Raw genomic sequence first — 24,135 nt, 5'->3', positions numbered from 1 at the left:
CACCCTTAAAGCTATTTACCCCTCCTCTCTGGCCTGAGCTCACCTGTCTTCCCTCACTGCTTTTTGCCACTTTATTCACCCAATGTTACTCCCTCATACCATCCTCATGGTCCCTTCTCAACATTATTTCTTAACAAGATCTTGTTCCCCCCCAGTGTGACCCTCTCACTCAACAATACTGTCCCTCTCTGACCCCTGTTCTCTTTCCCCTATAAAAGACGAATGACGGTAATCTGTAGTTTTCAGGCTTAGCTAATTTGCCTGGACCTTAGTTGCTGAGTAAGAATCTGAGGTCCTGGTGCTTAGTTGATGCTCATTCCATGGAAGACTAAGACTAAGGTACATAAATCAAGAAAGAGGAAAGTCAGACATCAAGCCAGGGCAGGGGGGAGAGGGGGAGAAAGAGAGAGGAGAGAGAGGAGAGAGAGAGAGAGAGAGAGAGAGAGAGAGAGAGAGAGAGAGAGAGAGAGACAGATTCATTCATTGGCAAGAAACAAAAAGTCAGATCTTCTGCTCCAGTACCAAAAAAGGCTTATTGTTTCGGATAAAAAAAGCTGATTAACTATTGACAAGATACAAGAACAGACTTAATACATTGTGAATGGATGGTTGTGTGTTAGAGTAATTTTAGAGATGAAAAGTTTCACTATGTATGAAGTCAAGAGAACAGTAAAGTGACCCTCAACGTGCTGGAGAAGCCACCTGTAGCAAACGTAGAAAAATGTGGACAAGAGCTTCGTAGGATGACCAGTCATGGATAAATTTTGGTCTGCAGCACTGGAGGGAACATACACATTAGTGAAATCACAGATCTTAATGTTTGTGGATTGACTGATAAAAAGGCATTTCATGGAATTATAACAGCCAACCGAACTTATTTAAACAAGCTATTGACTGTGAAAAATGGAAAATGGGTAAAATATATTGACTACAATTATCATTGTATCTTAGATAAATTTAAATAATCAGAAAGAGTTGCCCCAAGTCATCTAAAATAGCCCCCAAACTGTCTCATTCAACAAACACTTGACACAGTTGCTAAGAGAAGAGACATTGCCACCAAAGGCAAAACTGCTTGAGAAGTATGAACTGATTTATAAGACTTTACAGAGGAAACTGAATCAGTCAACAAGTATTTACTAAGGAGCTACTGTGCACCAGGCATTATGCTAGGAACAAAGGTAATTCAAAAGTAACAGGTAATAATACAAAGACAAAAGGACAACAGCCCTTGCCCTCAAGAAGCTCATACGTCGCGCTTGTCATTTCTTGGGGTGACACAATGGTTTTGATTTGGTATTATAATTTGTAGTTCTCTAAACTAATGAGATTACACGTTTGGATGGATGTACTCTGTGGCCTAGTGACATCAGACTCCCTGACGTTCCTTGAACAAGATACTCCATCCCCTGACTGGGCCTTTTTGCCAGTTGTCCACCATGCCCGAAAAATTTCTCCCTTCTCATCACCACCTCCTGGCTTCCTTGGCTTCCTTCAGGTCCCAGCTATAATCCCATCTTCTACAGAAAGCCTTTCTCAATTCCCTTTTATGTGTGGTGCCTTCCCTCTGTTGGTTGTTTCCAATTTATCCTCTGTGTAGCTTATTTGTACACAATTGTTTACACGTTGTCTTTCTCATTAGACTGAGCTCCTTGAGAGCAGAGACTGTCTTTTGCCTTTTTCTCTTGTAAAACTGCCTGGCATATAGCATGTGCTTAATAGATGTTTATTAATTGGACTGACTAATTGCACCAAAAAGCAAAGCAAAGGAAAATGATTCTCCACCGTTCCTTGCCCAAAGCTCAAATAAGCCAGATCATCCTAGAAACATTTATAGATGAAAGAAAGAGGATAATAAATACATACAAAATGGAATAGATATATCTGCATTCTTCTAGTGATCTGGCCTCATTGTTAATTACAATAAAACTGCTACATTATTATTCTGCCACCCCTGTACACAATGTTGTTACATGTGGAAACTGAAGTGGTTGTTGAAGAAGGTGAGGATGGTGAGAGAGTTGACCAGACCTGACCAAACACAATAAGAGACTAAATCCATTCTGGGTGTGACCCAATCTCATGATTTTTAATATATCTCAAGCTAAAAGATTACAAAAGAAAGATAGCAGTCTTACCCCCAAGTTTTACTGATCTATATGCCTAATTTCCAGTCCATAAGATCTTTATGAATATGATCTGAATGTGTACTAAGAGATTATTTGTGGAAATATGAGGAGGTAACAGGCAGGTTTTCATGAATGTTTTTCTGCAGCAGACTACATTCCCACAGTTGTACTATCACTATCACTACTACTGATGATGATGGTGATGATGATGATAGCTAACATTTATACAGAGCTTATTATGCACCAGGCACTCTGCTAAGCACTTTACAATTATTATCTCATTTGAGCCTCACAACCACCATGGAGATGTTTAAAGAACACAAGATCTCACTGTGCTTACTCTTTGTTGATTCAAAAGAAAAATAGAAAGGCAATCTAGAGCCTAAAAGGTTCTTTTCCAACAAGACTACACATGTTAAAATCATGCAAAATTTTTTGATAGATGCAATCTAAGCAATAACTTAACTTAGTTTGACAATCCTCTAGTTACCAGAATCACAATCAGTCATTCAAACAGCAAGAAAATAATAAGTGGCTATTGTGTGCCAGGCACTGTACTAGGAGCTAAGGATTAAAGACAAAAAAATAAACCAATTCTTCCTAGTAAGGACCATACATTCTAAGAAAGGAGACAGAGAGTCTCGGAGATGGATGAGAGCTCAGAGGCCGTGTAGTCTGATCTATGAACATAACCATAATGTTCTCTACAACATTTCCAACAAGGAGTCATCTGGTTTTCTTATGGAGACTTCTACTGAGAAAAATTCATTAACTCCAGATATAACCCCTTCTACTTTCAAGGGAAAGAGGACATAAAATAGGGGAGATATATGCTTGCATAAAATGTTTGCTAGCATTACAAGGATATCCTTGTATCAACAATGGGACTAGTAGCTGTCGTGGGGGCATAAGACTGACAGCACCAGCACACAGGAAGGCTGCTAGCACAGGTTCTTTGATCTGCTTTTCTAAGAAAAGCAACTTTAAGGAGTTAACAATCTTACTTTAATTAAACATACATATATCATTCACTTAGTTCAGGGGAAAAAGTCAGCACCCTGAACTTCAGAGAAAACACAAACAGAAATTACAAACAGGAATTATGAGTAGAGAGAATAACAGAAACCAACAGACAGGCCAAACAGACATGACCAAATTATGGTACATAGTTACCAGAGAGAGAAGCACCGACATCTGTGTTTTCAAAGCTGGGGGGTGAGGAGGGGCTCCTAACAGCTTCCCAGCATCCTATCTGGCCAAACTATGGGACCACTCTTCCAAGGAGTGAAACCTCCAAAACAAAATGCCAACCTCAGAGCATATATACACTTCTCAGGGCCCTGGAACTTAGCACCTACTTAGCAAAAGGGTGTGGGGCCTGGGACCTGGGGCTTTCTTATTTCTTAAGCAGGTCGTCAAAGACTCTTGATTCAAACAAAGGCAAGATTCAAAAGCACTTGATTGCCTTAAGTGCTGAAAAGCACTCCAAAGCAAAGGACCACAAAAAGTCCCACTTTACTTGCTAACACACTCCTATACAAAGTTAATAGCAGCTAATTTACAATTTCTCAATCTACTTTAGCTGATGGGCTTTCTTCCCCACTAGCACACATCCAGATACCAAAAAAATGACTCGAAATGGAAAATTAGTAGAGTTAATCTTACTGCTTCTGGAACATTTGACAGGCTTCACTTGATTTCATCTGTGTGTTAAAAATATAAATAAGTAAATGTGCTGAGCAATTTCCTACAACTCACCTCCTGAATAACTGTTTTGGAAGGAAGATTATAAGGAATTAGGAAAACAAGGTGACAGTTTTTACATCAATTAGGCAGCTCCATAATTCACTTTGAAGTAATTCCTCATGAGTTGGAATAATGGCAATCAGAGGAATGCTGATGAGGAAGATAAGCCAATTATTACTGACAGGTTACATTAACATAGAAGACCTTGTACTGTATCCTACTGAACAAGGCAAATGCTAGAATCTCCTTCTATATGAGGGGAAATGAGCAGTGGTAAGTAATGCAAAAATAGGCATTGCCCATGTTTAAATGCTTGCCCAGCCTGTCTATTTATTTATTTTGGCCATACCAGTGAGGATGCTACTCCCAAACCCCAATGAGGAAGATAGTCTACAGAACACTAGCACACATTTATATAGTACTTCGCAATATTTGCCCAATGCAGTCTCAATATAATTTAGACTGCAAATCCCTTGATGCCTGGGATTATCTTTGTTTTTTATATTTGTATCCAGCATTTACCACAGTGCCTGGCACATAGCAGGTGCCTAATAAATGTTTATTGACTAAATGACTAAATACAATCCTGTGAGGTGGATACCTGGAGAGCGTGGGTAGATTCATTTTACCTATGAGGAAACAGACACAGAAAGATGAAGAGAATGCCTCATGGTCACACATATATCGTAATAACCAATCTAAAATTCTGTAAGTCTGAATACAGATCAATCCCAGAAATCTAAACAGTGATTAGACTATAGTAAGATACTGCTAATTATTTTAGTCAGGGGGAAATAACTCATCTCTTACTCATTAAAGGAATATTTCCTTATTTGTACTATATGTTTGAAATAGCTTTGAGGTTATGATTCTGGGGTGAGGGGAGGAAAAAAGAAAAAGTCAGGGGGGAACTGAAGTAGAAGTCAGGAAGACCTTAGTTCAAATCCAGTCTCAGACACACATTTGTTGTGTAACCTGGGGAGATCACTTAACATTTGCCTGCCTCGGTTTCATCATCTTTAAAATTGAAATAATCATAGCATCAACCCGCAGGTTTGTTCTGAGAATAAAATGAAATTATATTTGTAAAACACTCTGCCAAATGTAAGTGCTACATCAACGTTAGCTATGATTATTATGAATGATTACAATGAATGTAAGAAAAATGCTTCAAACTACTAATAAGAAAGATACAAATTAAAACAACTCTGAGGTTCCAACTTACACTCCATAATCAGAAAGGCAAAGAAAACAAAAAAGGAAAATAAAAATGGATGCAGGAGATATTGGAGGATGAGCACACTCTATTGTTGATGGAGCCATGAAATAGTCCAACGTCTCTGGATGTGGAACTGTACCCCCAAATTCACCAGACTATGCACATGTTGTGACTGAGCAATACGCCATTAGAAATGTACTACTCCAAAGGGAACAAAAACAGAAAGAAAGGTTCCACATGTACAAAAATATTTATAGCGGTTCTTTTTTCCTTGTACCAAATAACTCAAAACTAAGGGGAATGGTTCAACGGACCACGGTATATGAATGTAATAGAATAATTATTAAGCTGTGAGAAATGGCCAAGGGAATGGATTCAGAGAAACCTGGGAAGACTTTTATGAATTGATATAGAGTGAAGTGAGCAAAACCTGGGGAATGATTTAAATATTAACTACATTAACCTAAAGGAAAACAACCCTAAAAGACTAAAGAACGCAGATGAATGTCATGACCAATTGAGGTTTTGAAAGACTGATGACAAAATATGCTTCTGACTTACTGGAAGAGAAGTGGTGGACTAGAGATTTAGAGTGCAACATACGTTTTCAGACCCAACAATGAATAAATGTATAAATTTGTTTGAAATGACTGTATTTATCACCTTTATTTTGTGGGGAAAGAATTGTATGAAAGAGTTTGGGGAGAGGGGTAGTGAGAATGATATAACAAAAGAAAAAAGGAAAGAACACCATTGAAATATTAAAAAACAGAGAGGGGCAGCTACGTGGTGCAGTGAGTAGAGCCCCCGCCCTGGAGTCAGAAGGACCTAAGTTCAAATCTGGCCTCAGACACCTGACACACTTACTAGCTGTGTGACCTTGGGCAAGTCACTTAACCTCAATTTCCCTGCCTTCCACCCTCCAAAAAAAAAGAAATAAAAAATAAGCAGAGGAAAGCAGAAGGAGGTTTAGTAGGGGGCACAGATAAGCAAGCAGTGTTGGCACTATCTCTTGTCAAATATAATATATACATTTTTTTAAAAAAACCAAGCTGAATGCAATATTCAGTTTCATGTGTATTTACTTTTTCTGTTCTTATATGGAAATGCTCATGTTTGCTGACATTTATTAAGGTCCTAATGAAAAGAGAATATACATACATATACAAAGATGAACACTATATATACCTATATGTATGCATATATGTATATATTTATATATATATGTATAAGAATATGACATCCTTGAAAGCAGGGGTTATTTTTGCTTTGTCATTGTATCTCCATTGTCTAGCAATATGTCTAGTGTGTAGTAGGCTCTTAATAAATGCCATTTGAATTAAATTGAGGAATAAAAAAAAGTAAGTGAATGGAGCTAGTATCTGAGCCCTGGGAAAGAGCCAAGATTCATTGGGTCTTCTGTAAGTGGTCTGGAGCCCAGAGACATCCTCTAAATAGGAACCTAGTTCAACAGAAAACGCAGGAAGGGAAATTCAGTCTAATGAGATAGGAAAGGCACAAACAAGTAACCAGACTCAACAAACCAAATGATATTAGTTGTCATTGAGGCATGAAGCCTCTGGGTGGCACTATGCCCAGACACTATGTTCATGAGGCCCAGAGCAAAAGATGGAGAAACCCTTCACCAAAAGGGCAGAATAGTTCAGAAAGAGAGTTAGGGTTTCTAAAACCACTGATACCTCCTGAAAAGTTAAAGGCCTAATTCCAAGGGAGAAATCTTTGGAGAGGGTTCTTTCTCATGATCAGGGAGCCAAGAGTTACAATAAGACTTCAGAGGGGCATGAAGCTATGGAGACCATTAAAAAGAACAAGGAATATGGCTTTAAGATCCTTGTGGAACAGCCTAAAGGTCATGGAGGATTCTTTTTGAAGTCAACTAAAAAAGTTACTCCCACATACCGGGAGCCCAGGACTAATATTCTGAAGAAATTTCTAAAGGAGCTCAAATCTAGATCAAACCAAATCTTCCTTGGATTACAAGCCTCTATATGGGAGCCTAGTTTAGAATTAAAATCAAATAGGTTTAGGACCAACTGATTTCTGGGGTCATTTCATCAGTAAATGTATTTTAAGCACCTACTATGTGCATGACACTGTAGACTTCAGTCTATCCCTGGCCTAGTTGATACGGGTATTTTGGCTAAGAAATAAGTTCCTTGAGGGCAGTTTTTTCTTTTTCTTCTAGCACACAGTAAGTGCATAATAAATGTTAGACTTATTGACTTATGGATACAGATTTATTGACTTATTGATACAGATCATTACCCTTCCATACCACCTATCCTGTGCAACTTTATTCATGTCCTCCTATAAATTCACCACAAGGAATCCTTCTAATAGGCTTGGGGTCTTTCTCCAGTTCTTTTGACATGGTGCGAATACCAATACAACATGTAAGTTGCCCATCAGCTGTCACTTTCCTATGTGACCATCTGAACTTTCTTTTTTTCCCTAGTCACATATGTCTCTGAGGGCATCCTTTACTAAGCATACAGAGGCCAAAAAATCCTACAAAATCTAGTGGGGGGAAAGTTTCCATTAGAGAATAAAGAAAAGAAAAAGGATTTGGCCTGTCTTTCCCTACACTGGTGTGCAAGGTACCACAAGACATATATATATACATGTATATGCTTTTGCCAGCTTTCCTTTTTTTTAAATCCCTGAGTGATTTTTCTGTAGTCATTAGCAGGGAAAAAAACCTTCAAAAAGCCTAAAGGTCTGAATATTAATATCAAAAAGTAGGACAGAATAAAAATGAAAGCCTATGTCTCTTTCTGCAGGAGACTAGGCAGTGAGAGACCCAAATGGGGGGAAAGCTCTGATAACAAAAAAGAGAGAAGAGAGTTAGGGGAGAGAGAGATAGAGATAGGATAGGTTGGAAGGTAAGGGAAGGTGAGGAGAGACAGAGGCAGGAAGAGAGGAGATAGAATGTAGGAAAGAAAAGAGAGAGGGAAAGGGGGAAGAGTAAGGAGAGCTAGAACGGGAAGAAAGAGAAGGGGGAAAGGGAGAAAAGTGAGAGAGGAGAAGGAAGAAAGGAAGAGACAGAGAAAAGGATAGGGAGAAATGAAGAAGAGAAAGAGAATGAGAAAGAGAAAGGGAAAGAAAAAGAGAGATGGGAAGAGGGGAGAGACAGAGTCAGAGATATCATACAAAGCTTTGAAGTTTACCATTGCAATAAAACTGGAGACACAGAATTATGTCAGATCTATAGCATCATAGTCTGATGACAGTCAGTGGGTCATTTGTGCTCCTGACAAACAGCTCCGATAAAGGATGAGTGGAAAATGAAGGCTTTGACTTGTCCAACTTAACTGATCCCATCAACATATCATGCAGAGTTCATATTTGTAACCTGACATTATTATTATCAATTATTGACATTATCATTTAAGCAAGAGTTGTCTATAGGGAATAGCTTGCTTTGCACCAGACTTCTTTGGCTTTTTTCCCTGTGCTAACAGGTTTGGGAAAATATATAAAGAATGAGAATAAATCTTCTGGATCTGTCGGCAGGGTCTAATGTGGATTTTTGCTTTTAAGTATCTAATCATGAAGTGTTGCTTAGTCCATGGTGAGACCTAACATTTCAGATTTAAAACTTGAGAACATATTCTTGCTGCTCACTGCAAATTACCTTTTCAAATGTAGCTTTCTTCATTTTTTGTGGTTTGGCTTAGCAATGCAGGTTTCAGAAAGCAGATTCTAGTCTTGAATTAGAGACAAGGGAGGCTTAAGAAGATGGAGAAGACCAAGGCAGGAAGTCATCCCTTTTTTTCTGATGGGATATAGAATACATGTCCACAGACAGTTTCTTAGAGGACAAAAGGGGTAGGAAGGAGGAGCGCTGTAGTCGGGAGTCTGTAGAAGTGAGTGCTAGTCTCGCCTCAGCTGGGAACTAGCTATATGATCTTGAGAAAGCAACAAAAGGTTCTCTGGACCTCAATCTCCTCACCTCTAAAATGAAGGTATTGAATTAGAGGATCTCTAAGGGCATTTCAAGTTGTAATATTATTGGGAAACAGTGTGGTGAAGCGTGAAGACTGGTGCATTTGGAATCAGGAATCCTGGGTTTGAGTTCCCTGACTAGATATATAACCTAAGGGGCAAGTCAGTCTTTGATCCTCAGTTTCTTGATCTGTAAAATGGAGGTAACAATATTTGTACTACCTACCATGCAAGGTTTTTATGGGGTAAGCACTTTGTAAGCCCCAAAACATTATGGAAATCATTGTCATCCTAGGACCATACCTGTGGACAAACTCTCTTATTTTCTTTTCTCTTGTTCCATCACGGACTGTAACTGCTCCTAGCAGCCCCGATATTATTGCTCACTAGCAGGTGGGATTTCAATTTGTTTTTTAAATTTATGTCCACTGATATCCTGGTAGGACGTATCTTAAAATCGCTGGACCTTTGCAAAGCTCAGGTCAAGCAACAACTTCTGTGTGCAGCCTTTTCTGATTCCTCCAGCTGCTAGTGCCTTTCCCTCCCAAAATTACCTTTTATTTACGTATTTATTTTGAAGCTACTTTGCATATGTTTCTATATGGACATATTGTCTCCCTTGACAGAATGGGATCTCCATGAGGGCAGGAAGTGTTTCATTTTTGTCCTTATATCCACAGGGCCTAGCACAGTGCCTTGCATGTAGAAGGCACTCAATAGATGCTTGTTGATGGATAGGTCATAGCATAGAAGTGACTCAGGGTTCTTGAAACCTATGCCCACAAGGAATAAGATCTAGCAGGTCCTAGCAATCTAGATAGTCTTTGAGTAAAAGCCTAGATATTAGACTCTATGTCTGTCAAATGAGGACCACAATAGTTAAATTAAGAGGGGGTCACCAGGAGATTGAATACCATGCAATAACTTTGAAAGGCCACAGCAATTTATCAATTCAATACCCAACAAGCATTTTTGAAGTACTTACTGCATGCCATGAACTATGATAAGCATTGTAGATAAAAAGAAAAAGCAAAAACAGTTCCAGCCCTCAAGCAGTTTACATTCTAATGTATAAAACTAACTAATAAGAAAGATGAAGGCATTGTAATCTGCCTCAGTGGAGGAATCTTCTGAAGCACTGATGCTTTAAAATTCAACGGGGAGGCTATGAAAAAAAAAGGACCTGAGAGACTAAATAATACATTAGCTGAATCCACAGCTTGTTAGGGTAAGAGACCTTTCTTCCTTTGGCCTTGTGTCAGCAGAAGTAACAACAATAGGGGTGATTGCCTCCTGGCAGAGTCTCATGACTTCTGGCACAGGAACCCTCTAAGAGGGGAATGGGCCAAAGAACAGTCTCAGGGACATAATGTCCTCTGACTCCCGGGTAGAAATATCCCCTGCTCTGGAACAGAGAACAGCTCAGTCACGGACAAGCAAAACACCTTGGGGACACTACCCCCCAACAATTTCTCTGGCCACCATTCCTAGAGGGAGAGGCATCACTAGAGTACATAAATTCATTTAGGAAATTCATCTGAACATTTTGGAAAGTAATTTGAAACTAGGCACAAAGAGTCACTAAGGTGTGCCATACCTTTTGACCAAGTGATGCCACTTTCTATTCAATAAAAACAAAGATGTTGAACTCTGAAGAACTGAAAATACCAATGAAGGTCCCAGAGAACAGAAAATGAAATATGTTTCCTTCCACATGAGAGAGAGTAAGGGTACTACTACTCAAACAAAATATTGTCCACGTTGCCTGATAACAGTCACTGTACTACATGCTTTTGCTAAACTATTTTCATGTTTTCCTGCAAGGAAGGATTTCACTGGAGAGGGGTTAGAAATAATTTTAATGTAAAGCAAAAGGCATATTAAAGCATAAAGCATATTAAAACCAGAGACCAAAGTAAGAGGGAAAAGACTTTCCAGGCTCCTCTCTTCCCTCTCTAGATATTTTTTCACCCCCACCATCAGCTTACTCACCCTGGAGATTCTCTGCCCTTCAGCCCTTTCCTCTGAGGGCTGTATTTATGGTAAGTCTCTGGACCACACTAAAATTTCCTGAGGCAGCAGCCAGGCCATGCTCATTTCATTCTCTGCTCTGCTCTTCACTATCTGTATTCCTCCACCTTGAAGGCAATAGTATCCTGTACCCACTTATGAGTATTTGCCCATCCCTCCTCTTTGCTTTTCAGGTCCCCTTTATGCACTGTCTTTGCCCATTAAAATATGAGCTTCTTGTATTTGTAACACAACCTAAGTGCTTGATAAACACTTTCATCTATCTATAATACAAAACAATTCAGAGAAACTCTGTTGCAGCAAACAACTAGAAACAATGGGGATGCCCATCAATTGAGGAATGGATGAATAAGTTATGGTTTTTGAACATAATGGGATATTATTGGGCCCCAACAAATGATGAAAGGAACAGTTTCAGAGAAACCTAGAGAGACAACATGAGCTGATGCAGAACAAAGTGATCAGAACCAAGGGAACATTCTATACAATAAAAATAACTTGTCAAGAAAAGCAACTTTGAAAACCTTAAGAATTCTGATCAACACAATAACTCACCATGATTCCAAAGAACCAATAAAGCACACTACTCAATCACTGACCGAGGGGTCATGGAAGCAAGATGCAGAATGAGAAATATATTTTTGACATGGAAAGTATTTGGATTTGTTTTGCTTGACTATGTTAGTCCTAACAAGGAGTGTTTTTCTTTTTGTTATATATGGGGAGGGGGGGACTCGGAAGAGGGAAGTTAACAAAAATGCTGCAAAAAAGGTCATTGAAGCATCTTGAAGAATGCATAGAACAGAAGTTATGTTCCTTAGTTCAGAAGGAAACACAAACAAGAAGGATAGCTTTGAAAGTGATATGTTGAATTTATTATATAGTGAAAATAGAAAAGCAAGCTGTGTGTAATAGAGATTTATAGTGTCACATATAGTCTTCTTTTTCTGTTCCACTTTACATATGGAAATGTTTTCTCTTTTTCTGGTATTTATTAAATTGAAAATAAAAACATTTTTTTAAAAAAATGAATAATAAAAGTAATCTGGAATGTCAAAACAATCCAAAAGTGCTTCGTCACTATATTGGCAATCCTCACCTGGCTGCTTCTCTTACTCTGTTCTCATATGCAATCAGAGAGTGAACATTAATATCAACCTGTATTCTGAAAATGTGCCAACCCCATACACCCTGTTTCTTTCCCTTAGCTCTCTTTTCTCCCACAACTACTGATATAAATCTCCATGCAACCAACAGAGTTCAGGGACCAATGGAGAGATCCAGGGGCAACTGCTCACAGGCCCACCTATACTTCTTGTTACATTTCCTTCTCCTACTATGCCAAAAGCCATGCTCTGACCTCTTTACCTGTGACCCTCTTCTGGAGATAGGGAGCTGGAGAGAAACACCTAGAATTGCAGAAAGGTCAGACCTAGGTCAGAAGAACATTAAATATATAATGATGATATAGTAATGATGAAAATAGACAATTTTGATGAAATATTGTCAGGTACAAGATATAAATTTGTAATTCAAAAACAGTAACTACTATGCTTAAGGCACATGCTAAGGGCTGAGGGACACACAAATAAATATAACTAAAATTCATATAACACCTTAAAATTTGCAAAGCATTTTAAATGTTTAAGGGGTATACCTAATTGGATTTCAGGTAAAGATATTGGAAGAGTTTTGTAAAAGACAGAAATATTGACGTATAAAGGGGGGAAGGCTGTTTTGAATATAAAGTAAAGCATTCCATACTTTAGAAAAGGTCTAACAAAGGTGCCATACCCTGTTAAGAGCCAAGTGGCTGAGCATTCCACCAGGCCCAGCCTAGGCAGCGGCAGCCAAACATCTAAGCAAGCCGTTCCAGGATAGTCCAACGGCCCAGAGGCAGAACAACCTGCCCAGACCAATATGGCAGCAGCTATTCAGAGGCAAAGACTTGCCCCTTCCCCATCTGGCAGTTGACCAGCAGCCAAGTGACCTCCAGTTGTGGAATGACCCGACCAGCAGAGACACCACGCCTGGCAAGGAGCAAGCCCAGTTAACCAGTAGAGTGACCAATACCTCCCCAACACCCTGAACCACAGCAAACATTACGAAGAGTCTACAGTGAAATAAGGGGCATCAAGGCCCTGTTCTTCCAGAGTTGTGAGTTGTCTTGGCTATCTGTGTTCCTCACATGTGTGCTTTAAGTCTATGCTGACCCTTTCCTATGGAATATGGATGTATTTATGGGATAGTATGTCCAAGCTTTTGGTGGGGAGGGGGTCAGGGGAGGGGAGTATTTTACTCCCTTATCGTTCCTGCCATACCATTTGGATAAATAAATGCCTTTTCTAAAAAGTTATCCAAATGTACCAGCTGATTGTTAAGAAGGAAGCACACGGGTAGAGTCTTGGAAGCCACATTCTTAGGATAGCCATTCACAGGGTCAACCTTAGAACCCAGCTCGCAGCCACCCCTCTGCCAGTGCCAGTGTTAAGCAGAGAAGTTGGTCATGAGGAAGTACTACGTCATTTACACATAGATTTAAGACAAGAAGGGACCTCAAAGAGGAAAGGACTTTGAGTTCTTGTTGACTGACTTTGGAGCCGTGAGACCTGAGTAATTCCAGCTCTGCCATAGATTATGCATGTGACTAGGGACATCGCTTTGTCTCCCAGGATCCCAGTTTCCTCATCTGTAAAAATGAGGGCATTGGACTAGATATCTGAAGTCCTTCAAGCTGTACGTATGTGATCCTATGGTATCCTTTGATTTTCATAACCTCCCTGTTAACTAAGTAACAGAAGTAGACATGTCTCCATTGAACAAATGGGAAAATGGAGGCCTAGGGAAGCTGCTTGCCCAACACATAGCAAGACATGGGATCTGACTCATCTCTCACTGACACCTCCCCCAGAAATGAACTTTGTGAGGATTCTCTGGAGATAGAAAGGAAGTCACCAGGGCCTCACCCTTCAGGGTGGTATATTATCTTGACTATGTACATTTCCCTACAGGTGGATCTTACTACCCTTTCACTTTTAAGTTCATACCCACTCTTCCCCTCATGGTTTCCTAATTCCAAGTCCAGTTTTATATGCTCAAAGATGGATAGGTATCTACCCTCAAGAACCTTACAATCCAATATGGTAGGTGGGACATGTATACCAAGAACTATCATGCAACGTAATAAGAACTCACATTTAAATGGCTCTTTCAGGTTTACAAAGCATGTTGCTGTTGTTAAGTTGGTGCAATCATGTCCAACTCTTCGTGACGCCATTTGGGGTTCTCTTGGCAAAGATGCTAGAGTGGTTTGCCATTTCCTTCTCCAGTTCATTTTACAAATGAGGAAACTGAGGTAAAGTGACTTGCCCAGGATCACACAGCTTGTAAGCATCTGAGGTCACATTTGAACTCAGTTCTTCCTTACTCCAGGCCCAGAATTCTATCCACTGCACCATCTAGCTGCCTTTACAAAGCATGATGTGTATGAAAAATGTGTGAGATGTAGTAAGTGTTGTACTAGGGCTGAAGTTCTAACCTAATGTGCTATGGTTTTTGTGAAGACACACTATAGCTGTTACATTCACCCAATGAGGATTTTTATTGTCAGGTACTCTAAAGCACACCATACTGGGAAAGCATCTGATATGGTTGGTAGTAGAATTCAGAGCTCAAAGAGGTCCTTAGAGACCCCCTAGTGCCTAGTCCAACTCCCAGATCTTACAGATGAGGAAACTGGGGCCTAGAAAAGTTAGATGACCTATCCAAGTTCACACAGATAGTAAATAAAGAGCCAAAGCTTAACTCCAGGGCCTCTGATTCCCATGATATCGCACTACCTAGACATTCCTGAAAGATTCAAAGTCCATTCTTTTTTTTTAATTATATAGATTCAAGCCTGGTGACTCAGGAAAAAAAAACAGTAGAGGCATGGAAACAAACGCAAACACACACTTGTTATATAAATCTGGAGAAGGCAGATAGGAAGGGAGGAGAAAAAGATCAGCTGTGTAGTAATGCTGTCGGGCTAAATCCAGCATTAACAGAGAGTCAGAAATTCCAACCAGCTACCCCATCCCTCTAATTAGAGTACTAGATATCTTCTCTGGCTGCTCAGCCTGGAAATTTCTAAATAGTTGGAACTGGTAGAATTTCCCTGGAGATTATCCCCCACCTGGTTCTCTCCTACTATCACGCAGTTCTTAAAAAAATACCAATGCGGGCTCCATTTAATTTTGCTCAATTTCCTCCTAGTTCAGTTTCCATTTGAGGAGTGTAATGATTCCAAGTCAATTACTGGATCCAGTTCCCCCACTTTAACGATTGCTTAACTAGGAGTTTATCTGTAGGTGACTCACTGTCCGATTGACTATTCACATTTTCTGACCCTGTTACTGACAATGTTTTTCTCTGGGTGTCTGGGAGAGCCTATGAAAGCCAAACGCCTGACTCATGGCCCTCTCCACACCAGGGGAGGCACATGTATCATATGGCCACTGTTTGGCAGCTGTATCCATCCTTGGCAGAGGGTGCTGCTTTTCAAAACATGGCCTCAGTCTCGTTAGGCTAACAACAACTAGATTCAAAGGCAGTATGTTAGGCTCTATCTACTTAGCAATCTTTGGCTCCAGAATAACTTTTGATTGACATCCTATTGCCTTCTAGCTATTCTGAGGGGGAGGTTTAGGGGAGGACATAAGAATATGCTCTTCCTCCACTCTGATCCAGACAGAATAATAGGTACAGGAAAAGGTCAGTAGGGAGCAGTAATCAGTCCTGGAACTAGATTCAGGACGAAGCTTTCTGCTGTTGATAAGGTTGACCTCCTGAATTCACAAGTGGGGCAGCACTCCCAATGGCCTCCTCAGATCTGCCATGGAACTTCAAAAGCAGAAAATATAGCTTTGCCTTCTCCTCTCAGGTGGTGCTAAAGGGAAGGCTATAGAGATTCTAGTAAGGAGGAAGCTGACTGGGTCCTAGGTTTGTTGGAAAAATGCAAGAGTACAAAGGACTTTCACTGAGGCCTTTTATAAAGCGTCTCTTCCTGGGAGAGGATGCTCTTCTGTCCTGCCCTTTGATTTCTCACACTCTGCAGCAGCTACTTATGAGAAGTAGTAGGTCTGATCCTTAGCCCACCCGTCTATTTTCCTTACTTCAATCTTTTCATCTTTCTTCTTGCTCAGTCTAGCTCTGGGAGGCCTATATAGCCTTATGGAAAGGAAGCCCAGTTGGACTTCAGAGAGATAACCTAATTTCACCCTATTTTAAGGAATTTGCTTGTCTGTATCTTTGGGGTTGGTCAAGTCAGTCATTCCAAAAGCCTTTATTAAGCACCTACTATGTGCCAAACACTGTGATAACAAAGAAAAACAAAAAGACAGTCTCTGCTGTCAAAACACTCAGTCAAGATGGAAAGAAGGGGGAGATGGCATGAAAATAACTATGTACAAAACAAGATGTAAACGATATAAATTGGAGATAATCAACAGAGAGAAGCATTAGCATCAGGAAAAGGTCCTCATAAAATATGTGGATCTTTCTGGGACTGGAAGGAAGCTGGGGAAGCCAGGAGGTGGAGATGAATTGGAGAGCATTCCAGGCATGGGGAACAGCCAGTAAAAATACCTGGAGTTGGGAGATGTCTTGTTTGAGGAACAACAAAGAAGAACAGTGTCACTAGATCTCAGAATTTGTGGGGGTGAATAGGGTGTCAGAAAATTGGAATCAAAGGAGTGGGCCAGATAGTAAAGGGCTTTGAATGCCACACAGAAGGTTTCGTATTTGATCCTTGAGGTGACAGGATCCAATAAACTGAAGTTTAGGGGAAGTTAGGTGGCCGTGAGTCAGGAAGACTCATGTTCCTGAGTTCAAATTCAGCCTCAGACACTTGCTAGCTGTGCAACCCTGGGCAAGCCACTTAACCCTGTTTGCCTCAGTTTCTTCATCTGTTCAATAAACTGGAAAAGAAAAGGGCAAACCACTCCAGTATCTTTGCCAAGAAAACCTCAAATGGGGTGACAAACAACAACAAAACCAAATGGGCGAATGACATAGTTAAGTCTGTGCTTTGCTATTAAGAATGATATCCTCCACCAATGCAGATGGTTCTCTCTGCAACTTCAAACTGTAGGATAGTGAGACATTAAGTGGCTTGCCTCAGGGTCAGACAGCTAGGGTCTGAGGCAAGATCTGAACTCGGGTCTTTCTGACTTCAAGTACAACATTTTATCCAATAAACCACATAGTTGCTTACACAATTTAAAAGAACCCAACAGTTGCTACCAGTTTCGAGGCCCTTCTTAGAGCTGTGTACATGCCACTCCATCTCTACTGTTTGCCATGTAAGTCTTTCTGTTCTTTCAGTTTCTTGGACAAAAGCTCCTACTCCACTGCCTTTGACAAGTCAGTACATTGATTTTCTTTAAGGAAGGAAACGAGCATTTATTAAGCACTTATCATGTACCAGGCACTGAGCTAAGCACTTGGCAAAGACTATCTCATGTAATCTTCCCAATAACCCTATGAGAAGGGTGTTATCATTATCCTCCTTTTACCACTGAGAAAACCGAGGCAGACAGAGGTTTAAGCTAGAGGTTAACTAGTAGCCCTCTAGAGGTTAAGCCCAGGATCACATGGCTATTTAAGTGTCCAAGGCTGGATTTGATCTCAGATCTATCCACCGCATCGCCAGAATCAGACCAGATTTACAGCTAGAAAGGATCTTAGTGGTCAGTTAGTCCAACTACCTCAATTCACAGATGAAGAAACTGAGGCCCACAGAGGTCAAATGCTCCCCCCAAGATCACACAGAAAGCGAATGATGAACTGATCCAGTCAAATAGCATGTCCTTTGAGATCAGTTTCAGGTTACTAATACCTGTAATGTTTACTTCACGGCATCAGGTGTGTAGGTGTCGTATACAGGCCAGCTATCCTTATATACACGCCTTTCCTCACCCACTCAATAGTAAACTCCCTGAGGGCAGGGACCAGATTCTACTCATTGTTTAATACTTTGTCTAGGTTACTATAGGAGTATGCACATAATTAATAACTGGTGAGTTGAATTGAAGACTGGAGTTTGGAGACTCAACTGTGTAAGCTAATCATTATGGCTGAAGAATTTTGCCTCATCGCCAATGCACTTTTACTTATACATTGAAAAAAAAAAGAAAAATCCATGCTTCTATCACTCAATCTTGCTTTTGCCACACCCCTCTGGAATCATTGAGCAATCAGTGTTGAAATGATCAACGCTGCCTCATCCCTTATTCACAAATCCCTGGATGCTAATTATCATGTTCTCTGCCCTGAGAACATGCTTTCTATAAGTTTTGCTTCCAGAAGGCACTCATTAATCAAAGCTCCCATTCATTTAACCATCGACAATTTACTCCATGTTTGGAAGGCACCATACAGTGTGAGAAAGGTAGATTGACAATTCTTTCCTCCTCCTCCTCCTCCTCCTCCTCTTCCTCCTCCTCCTCCTTCTCCTCTCTCTCCCTTCTGTTATCTTAGTAAATAAAAAATAAGAATCCTGTCACTGAAGTTCGCAGCTGGCTTCCCTGCCTGAAATGCCTGAGTAAATGCAGCTGGAAGTCATTCAAAGTCCCCAGAAATCAAGTTACAAAAAGGGAAACTTCACATACCAACATTTCTTGCGGTGATCCTGGCGCCGTGTCTCAGCAGCCGCACAAAGATGTTATTGCTGCAGTGGTTAACCATGTGTAAGTGGAGGCTTCTCCGAGTCTGGATCTTCACCAGACATTTGACCATATTGGTTATTTCTATTTGCTTTCATTTATTTCACCCGAAATGCTAACGTGAAGTTACCACTGGCCCTGCAGTTGGCTTTGACCTTTGACGAAGCTGCCACTGTGTTTTATAAGACCAAGGCAAGTCCTCCTGAATGAATCAAATGTCAGGTTCCTCATGTGGCCAACAGAAATATCCCACTAGGGATCAGGATGAGGAGGGAGGGAGGGAGAAGGAGGCATGTTATTTTTAACCTCTTCATCACACTCTAATATACAATGCAACATTGTGTACTGCCCCTTACTAACTATCCCGATGACTCAGCCAAAATATTTATCTGTGTCATTACTAGGTCCCCAAACAAATAGAACACAACCAACCTCAACCAAAAACCCAAACCCTTTGATTAATGATTCCACTATTGGGAATATACCTTAAAAGTGTTATGAAATGGGAAAGGGGTGGCAGGGAGAGATGTGAATTCAAAGATTTTTATAATAGTATTATATACACTTGGATAAAAATTGGGAGCAGCCCTAACATCCATCGAAAGGAAAATGGTCAAGTAAATTGTGACAGATCCACGTAATAGATGCGTACAATGACGTTAAAACCATCAAGTTATGGGGGCTTCGAAGAAATCTGGAAAGACCTTTAGGAAATTATGCAAAGTACAGAAAAAGCAGCCACGGAAAAATGGATCGTGCACTGATTATGACTCGATAAGAAAAAAATTAGGTTAAGAATGAGTGGACAAAGAAATCTGAAAGGGACTAGAAGGGGGCAACAGGAAAAGTTATGACATCTTGTTCACTGAAATTAAAATATATAGTCACTATGAAAATTGAATTATTTATATTGATATTCAATATTCAGTTTTTAACATCACATTTAATTTCAAGTCAAAACAATGACAACCATCTTCCATATATTTGCACTGTAATTTTTTTTAAAGACAGGATTCAACCTTAGTATTTAAACTGGGGCAGTACTGTATTTGTATACCTGGAGCATACACTGTGTTGGCATCCACTTACAAATGCAGCCTGACTTGAAGGACTTTTGTTCTGTCCTTTTGACTACGTAACTAGAAAGACTTGCCAGATGTCTGGCATAACACTACTCAAGATACCATATTTGCTGGGAGATTTTCTTTTGCTCCGCGATTTTTGCTCCAACAATTTTTGCTCCGATTCTGCTAGCTTTCCTTTTCCCTGTTTTGAGAAGAAAGTCTTTTCCTTACCTAATTTCAGGATATGCAGACAGATTGTTTTCAGTCTACAGCTATTGCTTTTGATATGTCTAAGCTTACTGATTCCTTCCCCCACCAGCACTAAGATGTGGATCAGGCTTCTATCAGCTACTTTGGCAATAGGCCTCAGTTAGTTGATCAACAAGCATGTGTTAAGCACCAACCATATGCCAGGTGCTGGGAATACAAATATAAAGAATGAAACCATCTCTACTTGGACTAAGCTTACATTCTAAGAAGGAAGAAAATTGGGGTGTGTGCTTGGTGGGAGGAGGCAGAGTGTGGGTGTGTGGGTATATATGAATTAGGGAATCTACCCCAAACATTCACATGGACTATTTGTGCCCGACCTGTGGTACAGCATCCCGAGCTTGTATTGGTCTGATCAGCCACAGTCAGACACACCGTAACTTGACTCTAATACAGTGACGCAATTTTGGTCTTCTTTGAGAACAAAGGATAACAACCAACCAATATCTATCTATCTATCTATCCATCTATCTATCTAACATAGATGCATACACACATATACATGTCTGTATAAACATGCACATGTCTGTATAAACATGCCCATGTATATGCACATACATGTATATATACACACAGCATAATCATGAAGTTAACAAACAAAATATATACAGAGTAATTAAATACAAGAAATCGTTTTTAAAGCATTTTAGGAATGACCTCTAAATTTGAATTATCCGTGTTATTTCTAATTTCAATTACTATGGTTAACTGAATGTTGATAATGTAAAAAACATGTTTTATAAAATAACATTTTATGTGCTTTCAATTTCAGTGTTGGGGCCTTTATGAGTTTAGGCTTCTGTTTCAATCCGTCATATTCCTTAAAGTAGTTTACACTTACATAGTATTTGACAGTAAACAAAAACTGCTTTCCTCACAACTCTTTGGGGTAGATGGGGCGATTAGTGCTTCCTTTTTACAGACCAGAAAACTGAACTCTTAGCTAGTGATGGATCCAGAAATTGAACTCCAGTTATGGATCTTCTGAATCCATGAAAACATCCAGGTGGCACAGCAGAAAGAACACTGTCCAGAGATTCCCAGCTTTAGAGATAAATGCCAATCAGCCGATTAACAAGCATTTGAGAACATTAGGTGTCGGGCACTGTGCACACAAGGATTACAAAAGCCTATTGGTTACATAACCCTGTCACGTCTCCATTTCCTCGTCTGAAAAATGGGAATAATCCTCTTAAAGATTTTCTGTGAGGATCCCACGAGACAATCTTTATAAAAGAACTTTTGAATATCTGATGTGCTATACAGATACTGGGTGGTATTGTTATCATCATCATCGTCAGATTAAGTCCCCATTTAAAGCAGAGCATCAAAACACATGCAGATTCCTGAAGGGTCAAACAGTTACTGTTCGGCTGTGCCTTACATCTCTATGCAGAACCTTAGGAAATGGGTACTCACAGCAAAATTTAATATCAAACGCTAAAGCTAGGCAGAAAATAATGAAAATGGTGAAGATAAGACCTGCCTAGCACTGATGCTGGAAAAGAAAATCATTTCCTCCTAAAACTCCTCCATAAAACATTTTCATGTCATCATCAGAGATTCATGTACATTCTAGCTATATTCATGAATAGCTAGAGATGGGGATGGGGTCTGTGGCTTCCTTTGGTATAGGGAATTCCTTCTACTAGTGAAGGTCAATGTATTATCTGAGTTTTCTTTTCCCTTTGTTTTACCACATTCTAGGAATACATTAAAAACTCTTCAGGCACAGACCTAGGGTTGAGATTTAACTGTGGGGTGCACAGTTACAAACTGCGAAAAATCTTTAACAAGCTGACAATTTTCCTCGGGGGAACGAAGGGGAAGGTTACACCTAAGTTCCATTTCCTTACAAAGTCTGCTTTTCTGATTTGTGACAGGTAGCAAGAGTTTTTCATAGACTTCTGGAGACTAGGGATTTCAGCAGCAAGTAACATGTTTTGCTTGGGGCCATTAAACAGAATTTCTCAAATTATAATGAGTCCATTATAAAGTGCAATTTGCTTGACAAAGAAAGTGTCCTGGTAGCACTGTTCTCCCTTTAAGGGAAGTATCTTACATGGAATTCCAATGATTCAGAGGTGAGGAAGGGTATTCTTCACCTCTCACAAAGAATCAAAGGTTCAGTTCTAGGTCTGTTCTGCAGGATGAGAGGAAGAGAGTATCTCAACATCACAACAGCTCTATTTGGCCAGAGAAGATTGTGAGCTCTTTTGAGGGCAAGTAATGTTACGAGTAGATATTATTTCACTCTCTGTACTCCTATCCCCAAGCAGCCTGCATAAGGTCTGGCACATAGTGCTCCCCAAGTACTTCCTGATTGACTGATTCCACGAATTTATGGCATGACTCATGGAGAAACAGCTCCTTCGAAATCACCTAAGATTCTTAAGTGATCCATATTAATCACTAGGATAGCCTCTGTTTGCCCACAGTTTCAGTTTTAAATTATTGTAAGAATCAGAGCAATTAGTAGATAGCAAAAGGACATCCCAAAACAACATAACTCAGCACTAAGTTATTTAACAACATTATATGAAATATGATAATGTTCTTGTTGGATGACTTTTCAAACAAGTTGCCAAGTGGGATTTCCTATCCCAACTCAATGTTTCTATGTAATTCTGAATGCTCCTCTCCAAAAATTCCCTTCAATCTTACCTTATAAGTAGTCTCATGAAAAGAAGGAATTTCTAAGTCATTATTTCAGAAGAAACAGCATCTTCTGTATGCCTTTTGCTCCTGGGGTGAAATATTTACGGAGCCATCAAGAGAAATAATTCCTTCCCTAGTGTTTCACAGATATTCCTTCCCATAGTGGGGGAGGAGAAGGAGGGAAAAGGGAGGGCTGACCTTTATACATTCTAGGATTTCTATGATCTTCTTCATGTAATAAAATACAGAATGTGACGTTTATCATACATTTTCAGAACCAAATTAATGGAATAAAATATTTTATTATAATGCACTAAATTGCAAAGAATAGCAGTGGTGTTGCCTCTTCTTCTCTGAAATTGAATGTTGATTCCTTGATCAAAGAATTCCTACCTGATGGCAGCTGTATGTTCTAAGAGACGAAAACAAACCTACACCTCCACCCTCCCTCAACAGGTTCAGATATGTATTAACATATATTACCTATGCCCTTAAGGTCAACTTCTACCCACCAGAAGAGGGAACAACAGAAATCTAACTTGAAACCTTTGGTTCAGCATTTCAGAACAAAATAGCAGACTTCAATGGATCTGTCACATCACTGAGGTGGGCAATTACTCCAACAGCACAGACTATAACCCAAGCCAGGCCTTCTCATCCTATACATCCTATATATTTTTTGATAAATCCCCTACAGATAGAGCCACCTGATATGCTCAAGGCCTTCCTCTAGATCTTACTATAATTCGTGGATATCAACAGACCATTTGGGTGATTCATCTGCTTTCCTTCATTCTTTCCAAATGACTGACCCACTTCTTTTTCCATGATTAAATATTTCTCTCTATATCCTTCATACCTTTCCACCTCTGACCAGGCAAATCTCCAGCCTAAGCACTATTTGTTCATGGAATCATGAGATCATAAATCGAGGGCTGGATGGGACCTCAGGGAACATCTAACCCTAACCCCTCATTTTACAAATAAGGATACTGAGGTCCCTGGAAATAAAGTAACTTACCCAAGTTCACCCAAATAGCAATCATCAGAGGCAAGATTTGAGCCAAGGTCCTCTGATTCCCAAACCAGTGCCCTTTCTTCTATATTATGCTGACCTCCTGTTTAAATAAACTTTTTAATCTACGACTAGACAACAGCATTGCAACTTCCTCTAGAGTTTTAGGAAACGGGAAGCAAACAACACGTACAATCAATGATGCATAATGTGTTATCTTCAAGTTTATTGTGGTGCCTAGACCATAACCATCAAACAAAAGGAAAACAATCCACCCAAAGGTTTGAGAAGTATCCAGGTCAAACTTTACAGAAAAATAGAAAGAAGCAGATCG

At 39.8% G+C, this 24,135-nt stretch overlaps 1 protein-coding gene across 2 annotated transcripts in view; it reads right to left on the bottom strand.

Moving 5' to 3' along the window:
• FRMD3 (FERM domain containing 3) overlaps positions 1–24,135 on the bottom strand; it is a 334,062-nt gene that overhangs the window by 5,902 nt on the left and 304,025 nt on the right. Inside the window, exon 1 of one of the 2 annotated variants that reach the window (XM_036739139.1) lies at positions 18,741–19,009. The exons of the other annotated variant lie outside the window; for it this stretch is intronic. Coding sequence (XP_036595034.1) covers positions 18,741–18,867 — 127 coding nt within the window. The 5' untranslated portion in view covers positions 18,868–19,009. Of the gene's footprint in view, positions 1–18,740; positions 19,010–24,135 lie in introns of those variants that run through there. 2 annotated transcript variants of the gene reach the window in all.

Source organism: Trichosurus vulpecula, chromosome 9, assembly GCF_011100635.1.
Source record: "Trichosurus vulpecula isolate mTriVul1 chromosome 9, mTriVul1.pri, whole genome shotgun sequence".
Lineage (NCBI taxonomy): Eukaryota > Metazoa > Chordata > Mammalia > Diprotodontia > Phalangeridae > Trichosurus > Trichosurus vulpecula.
This window is presented reverse-complemented; position numbering and strand designations above follow the sequence as displayed.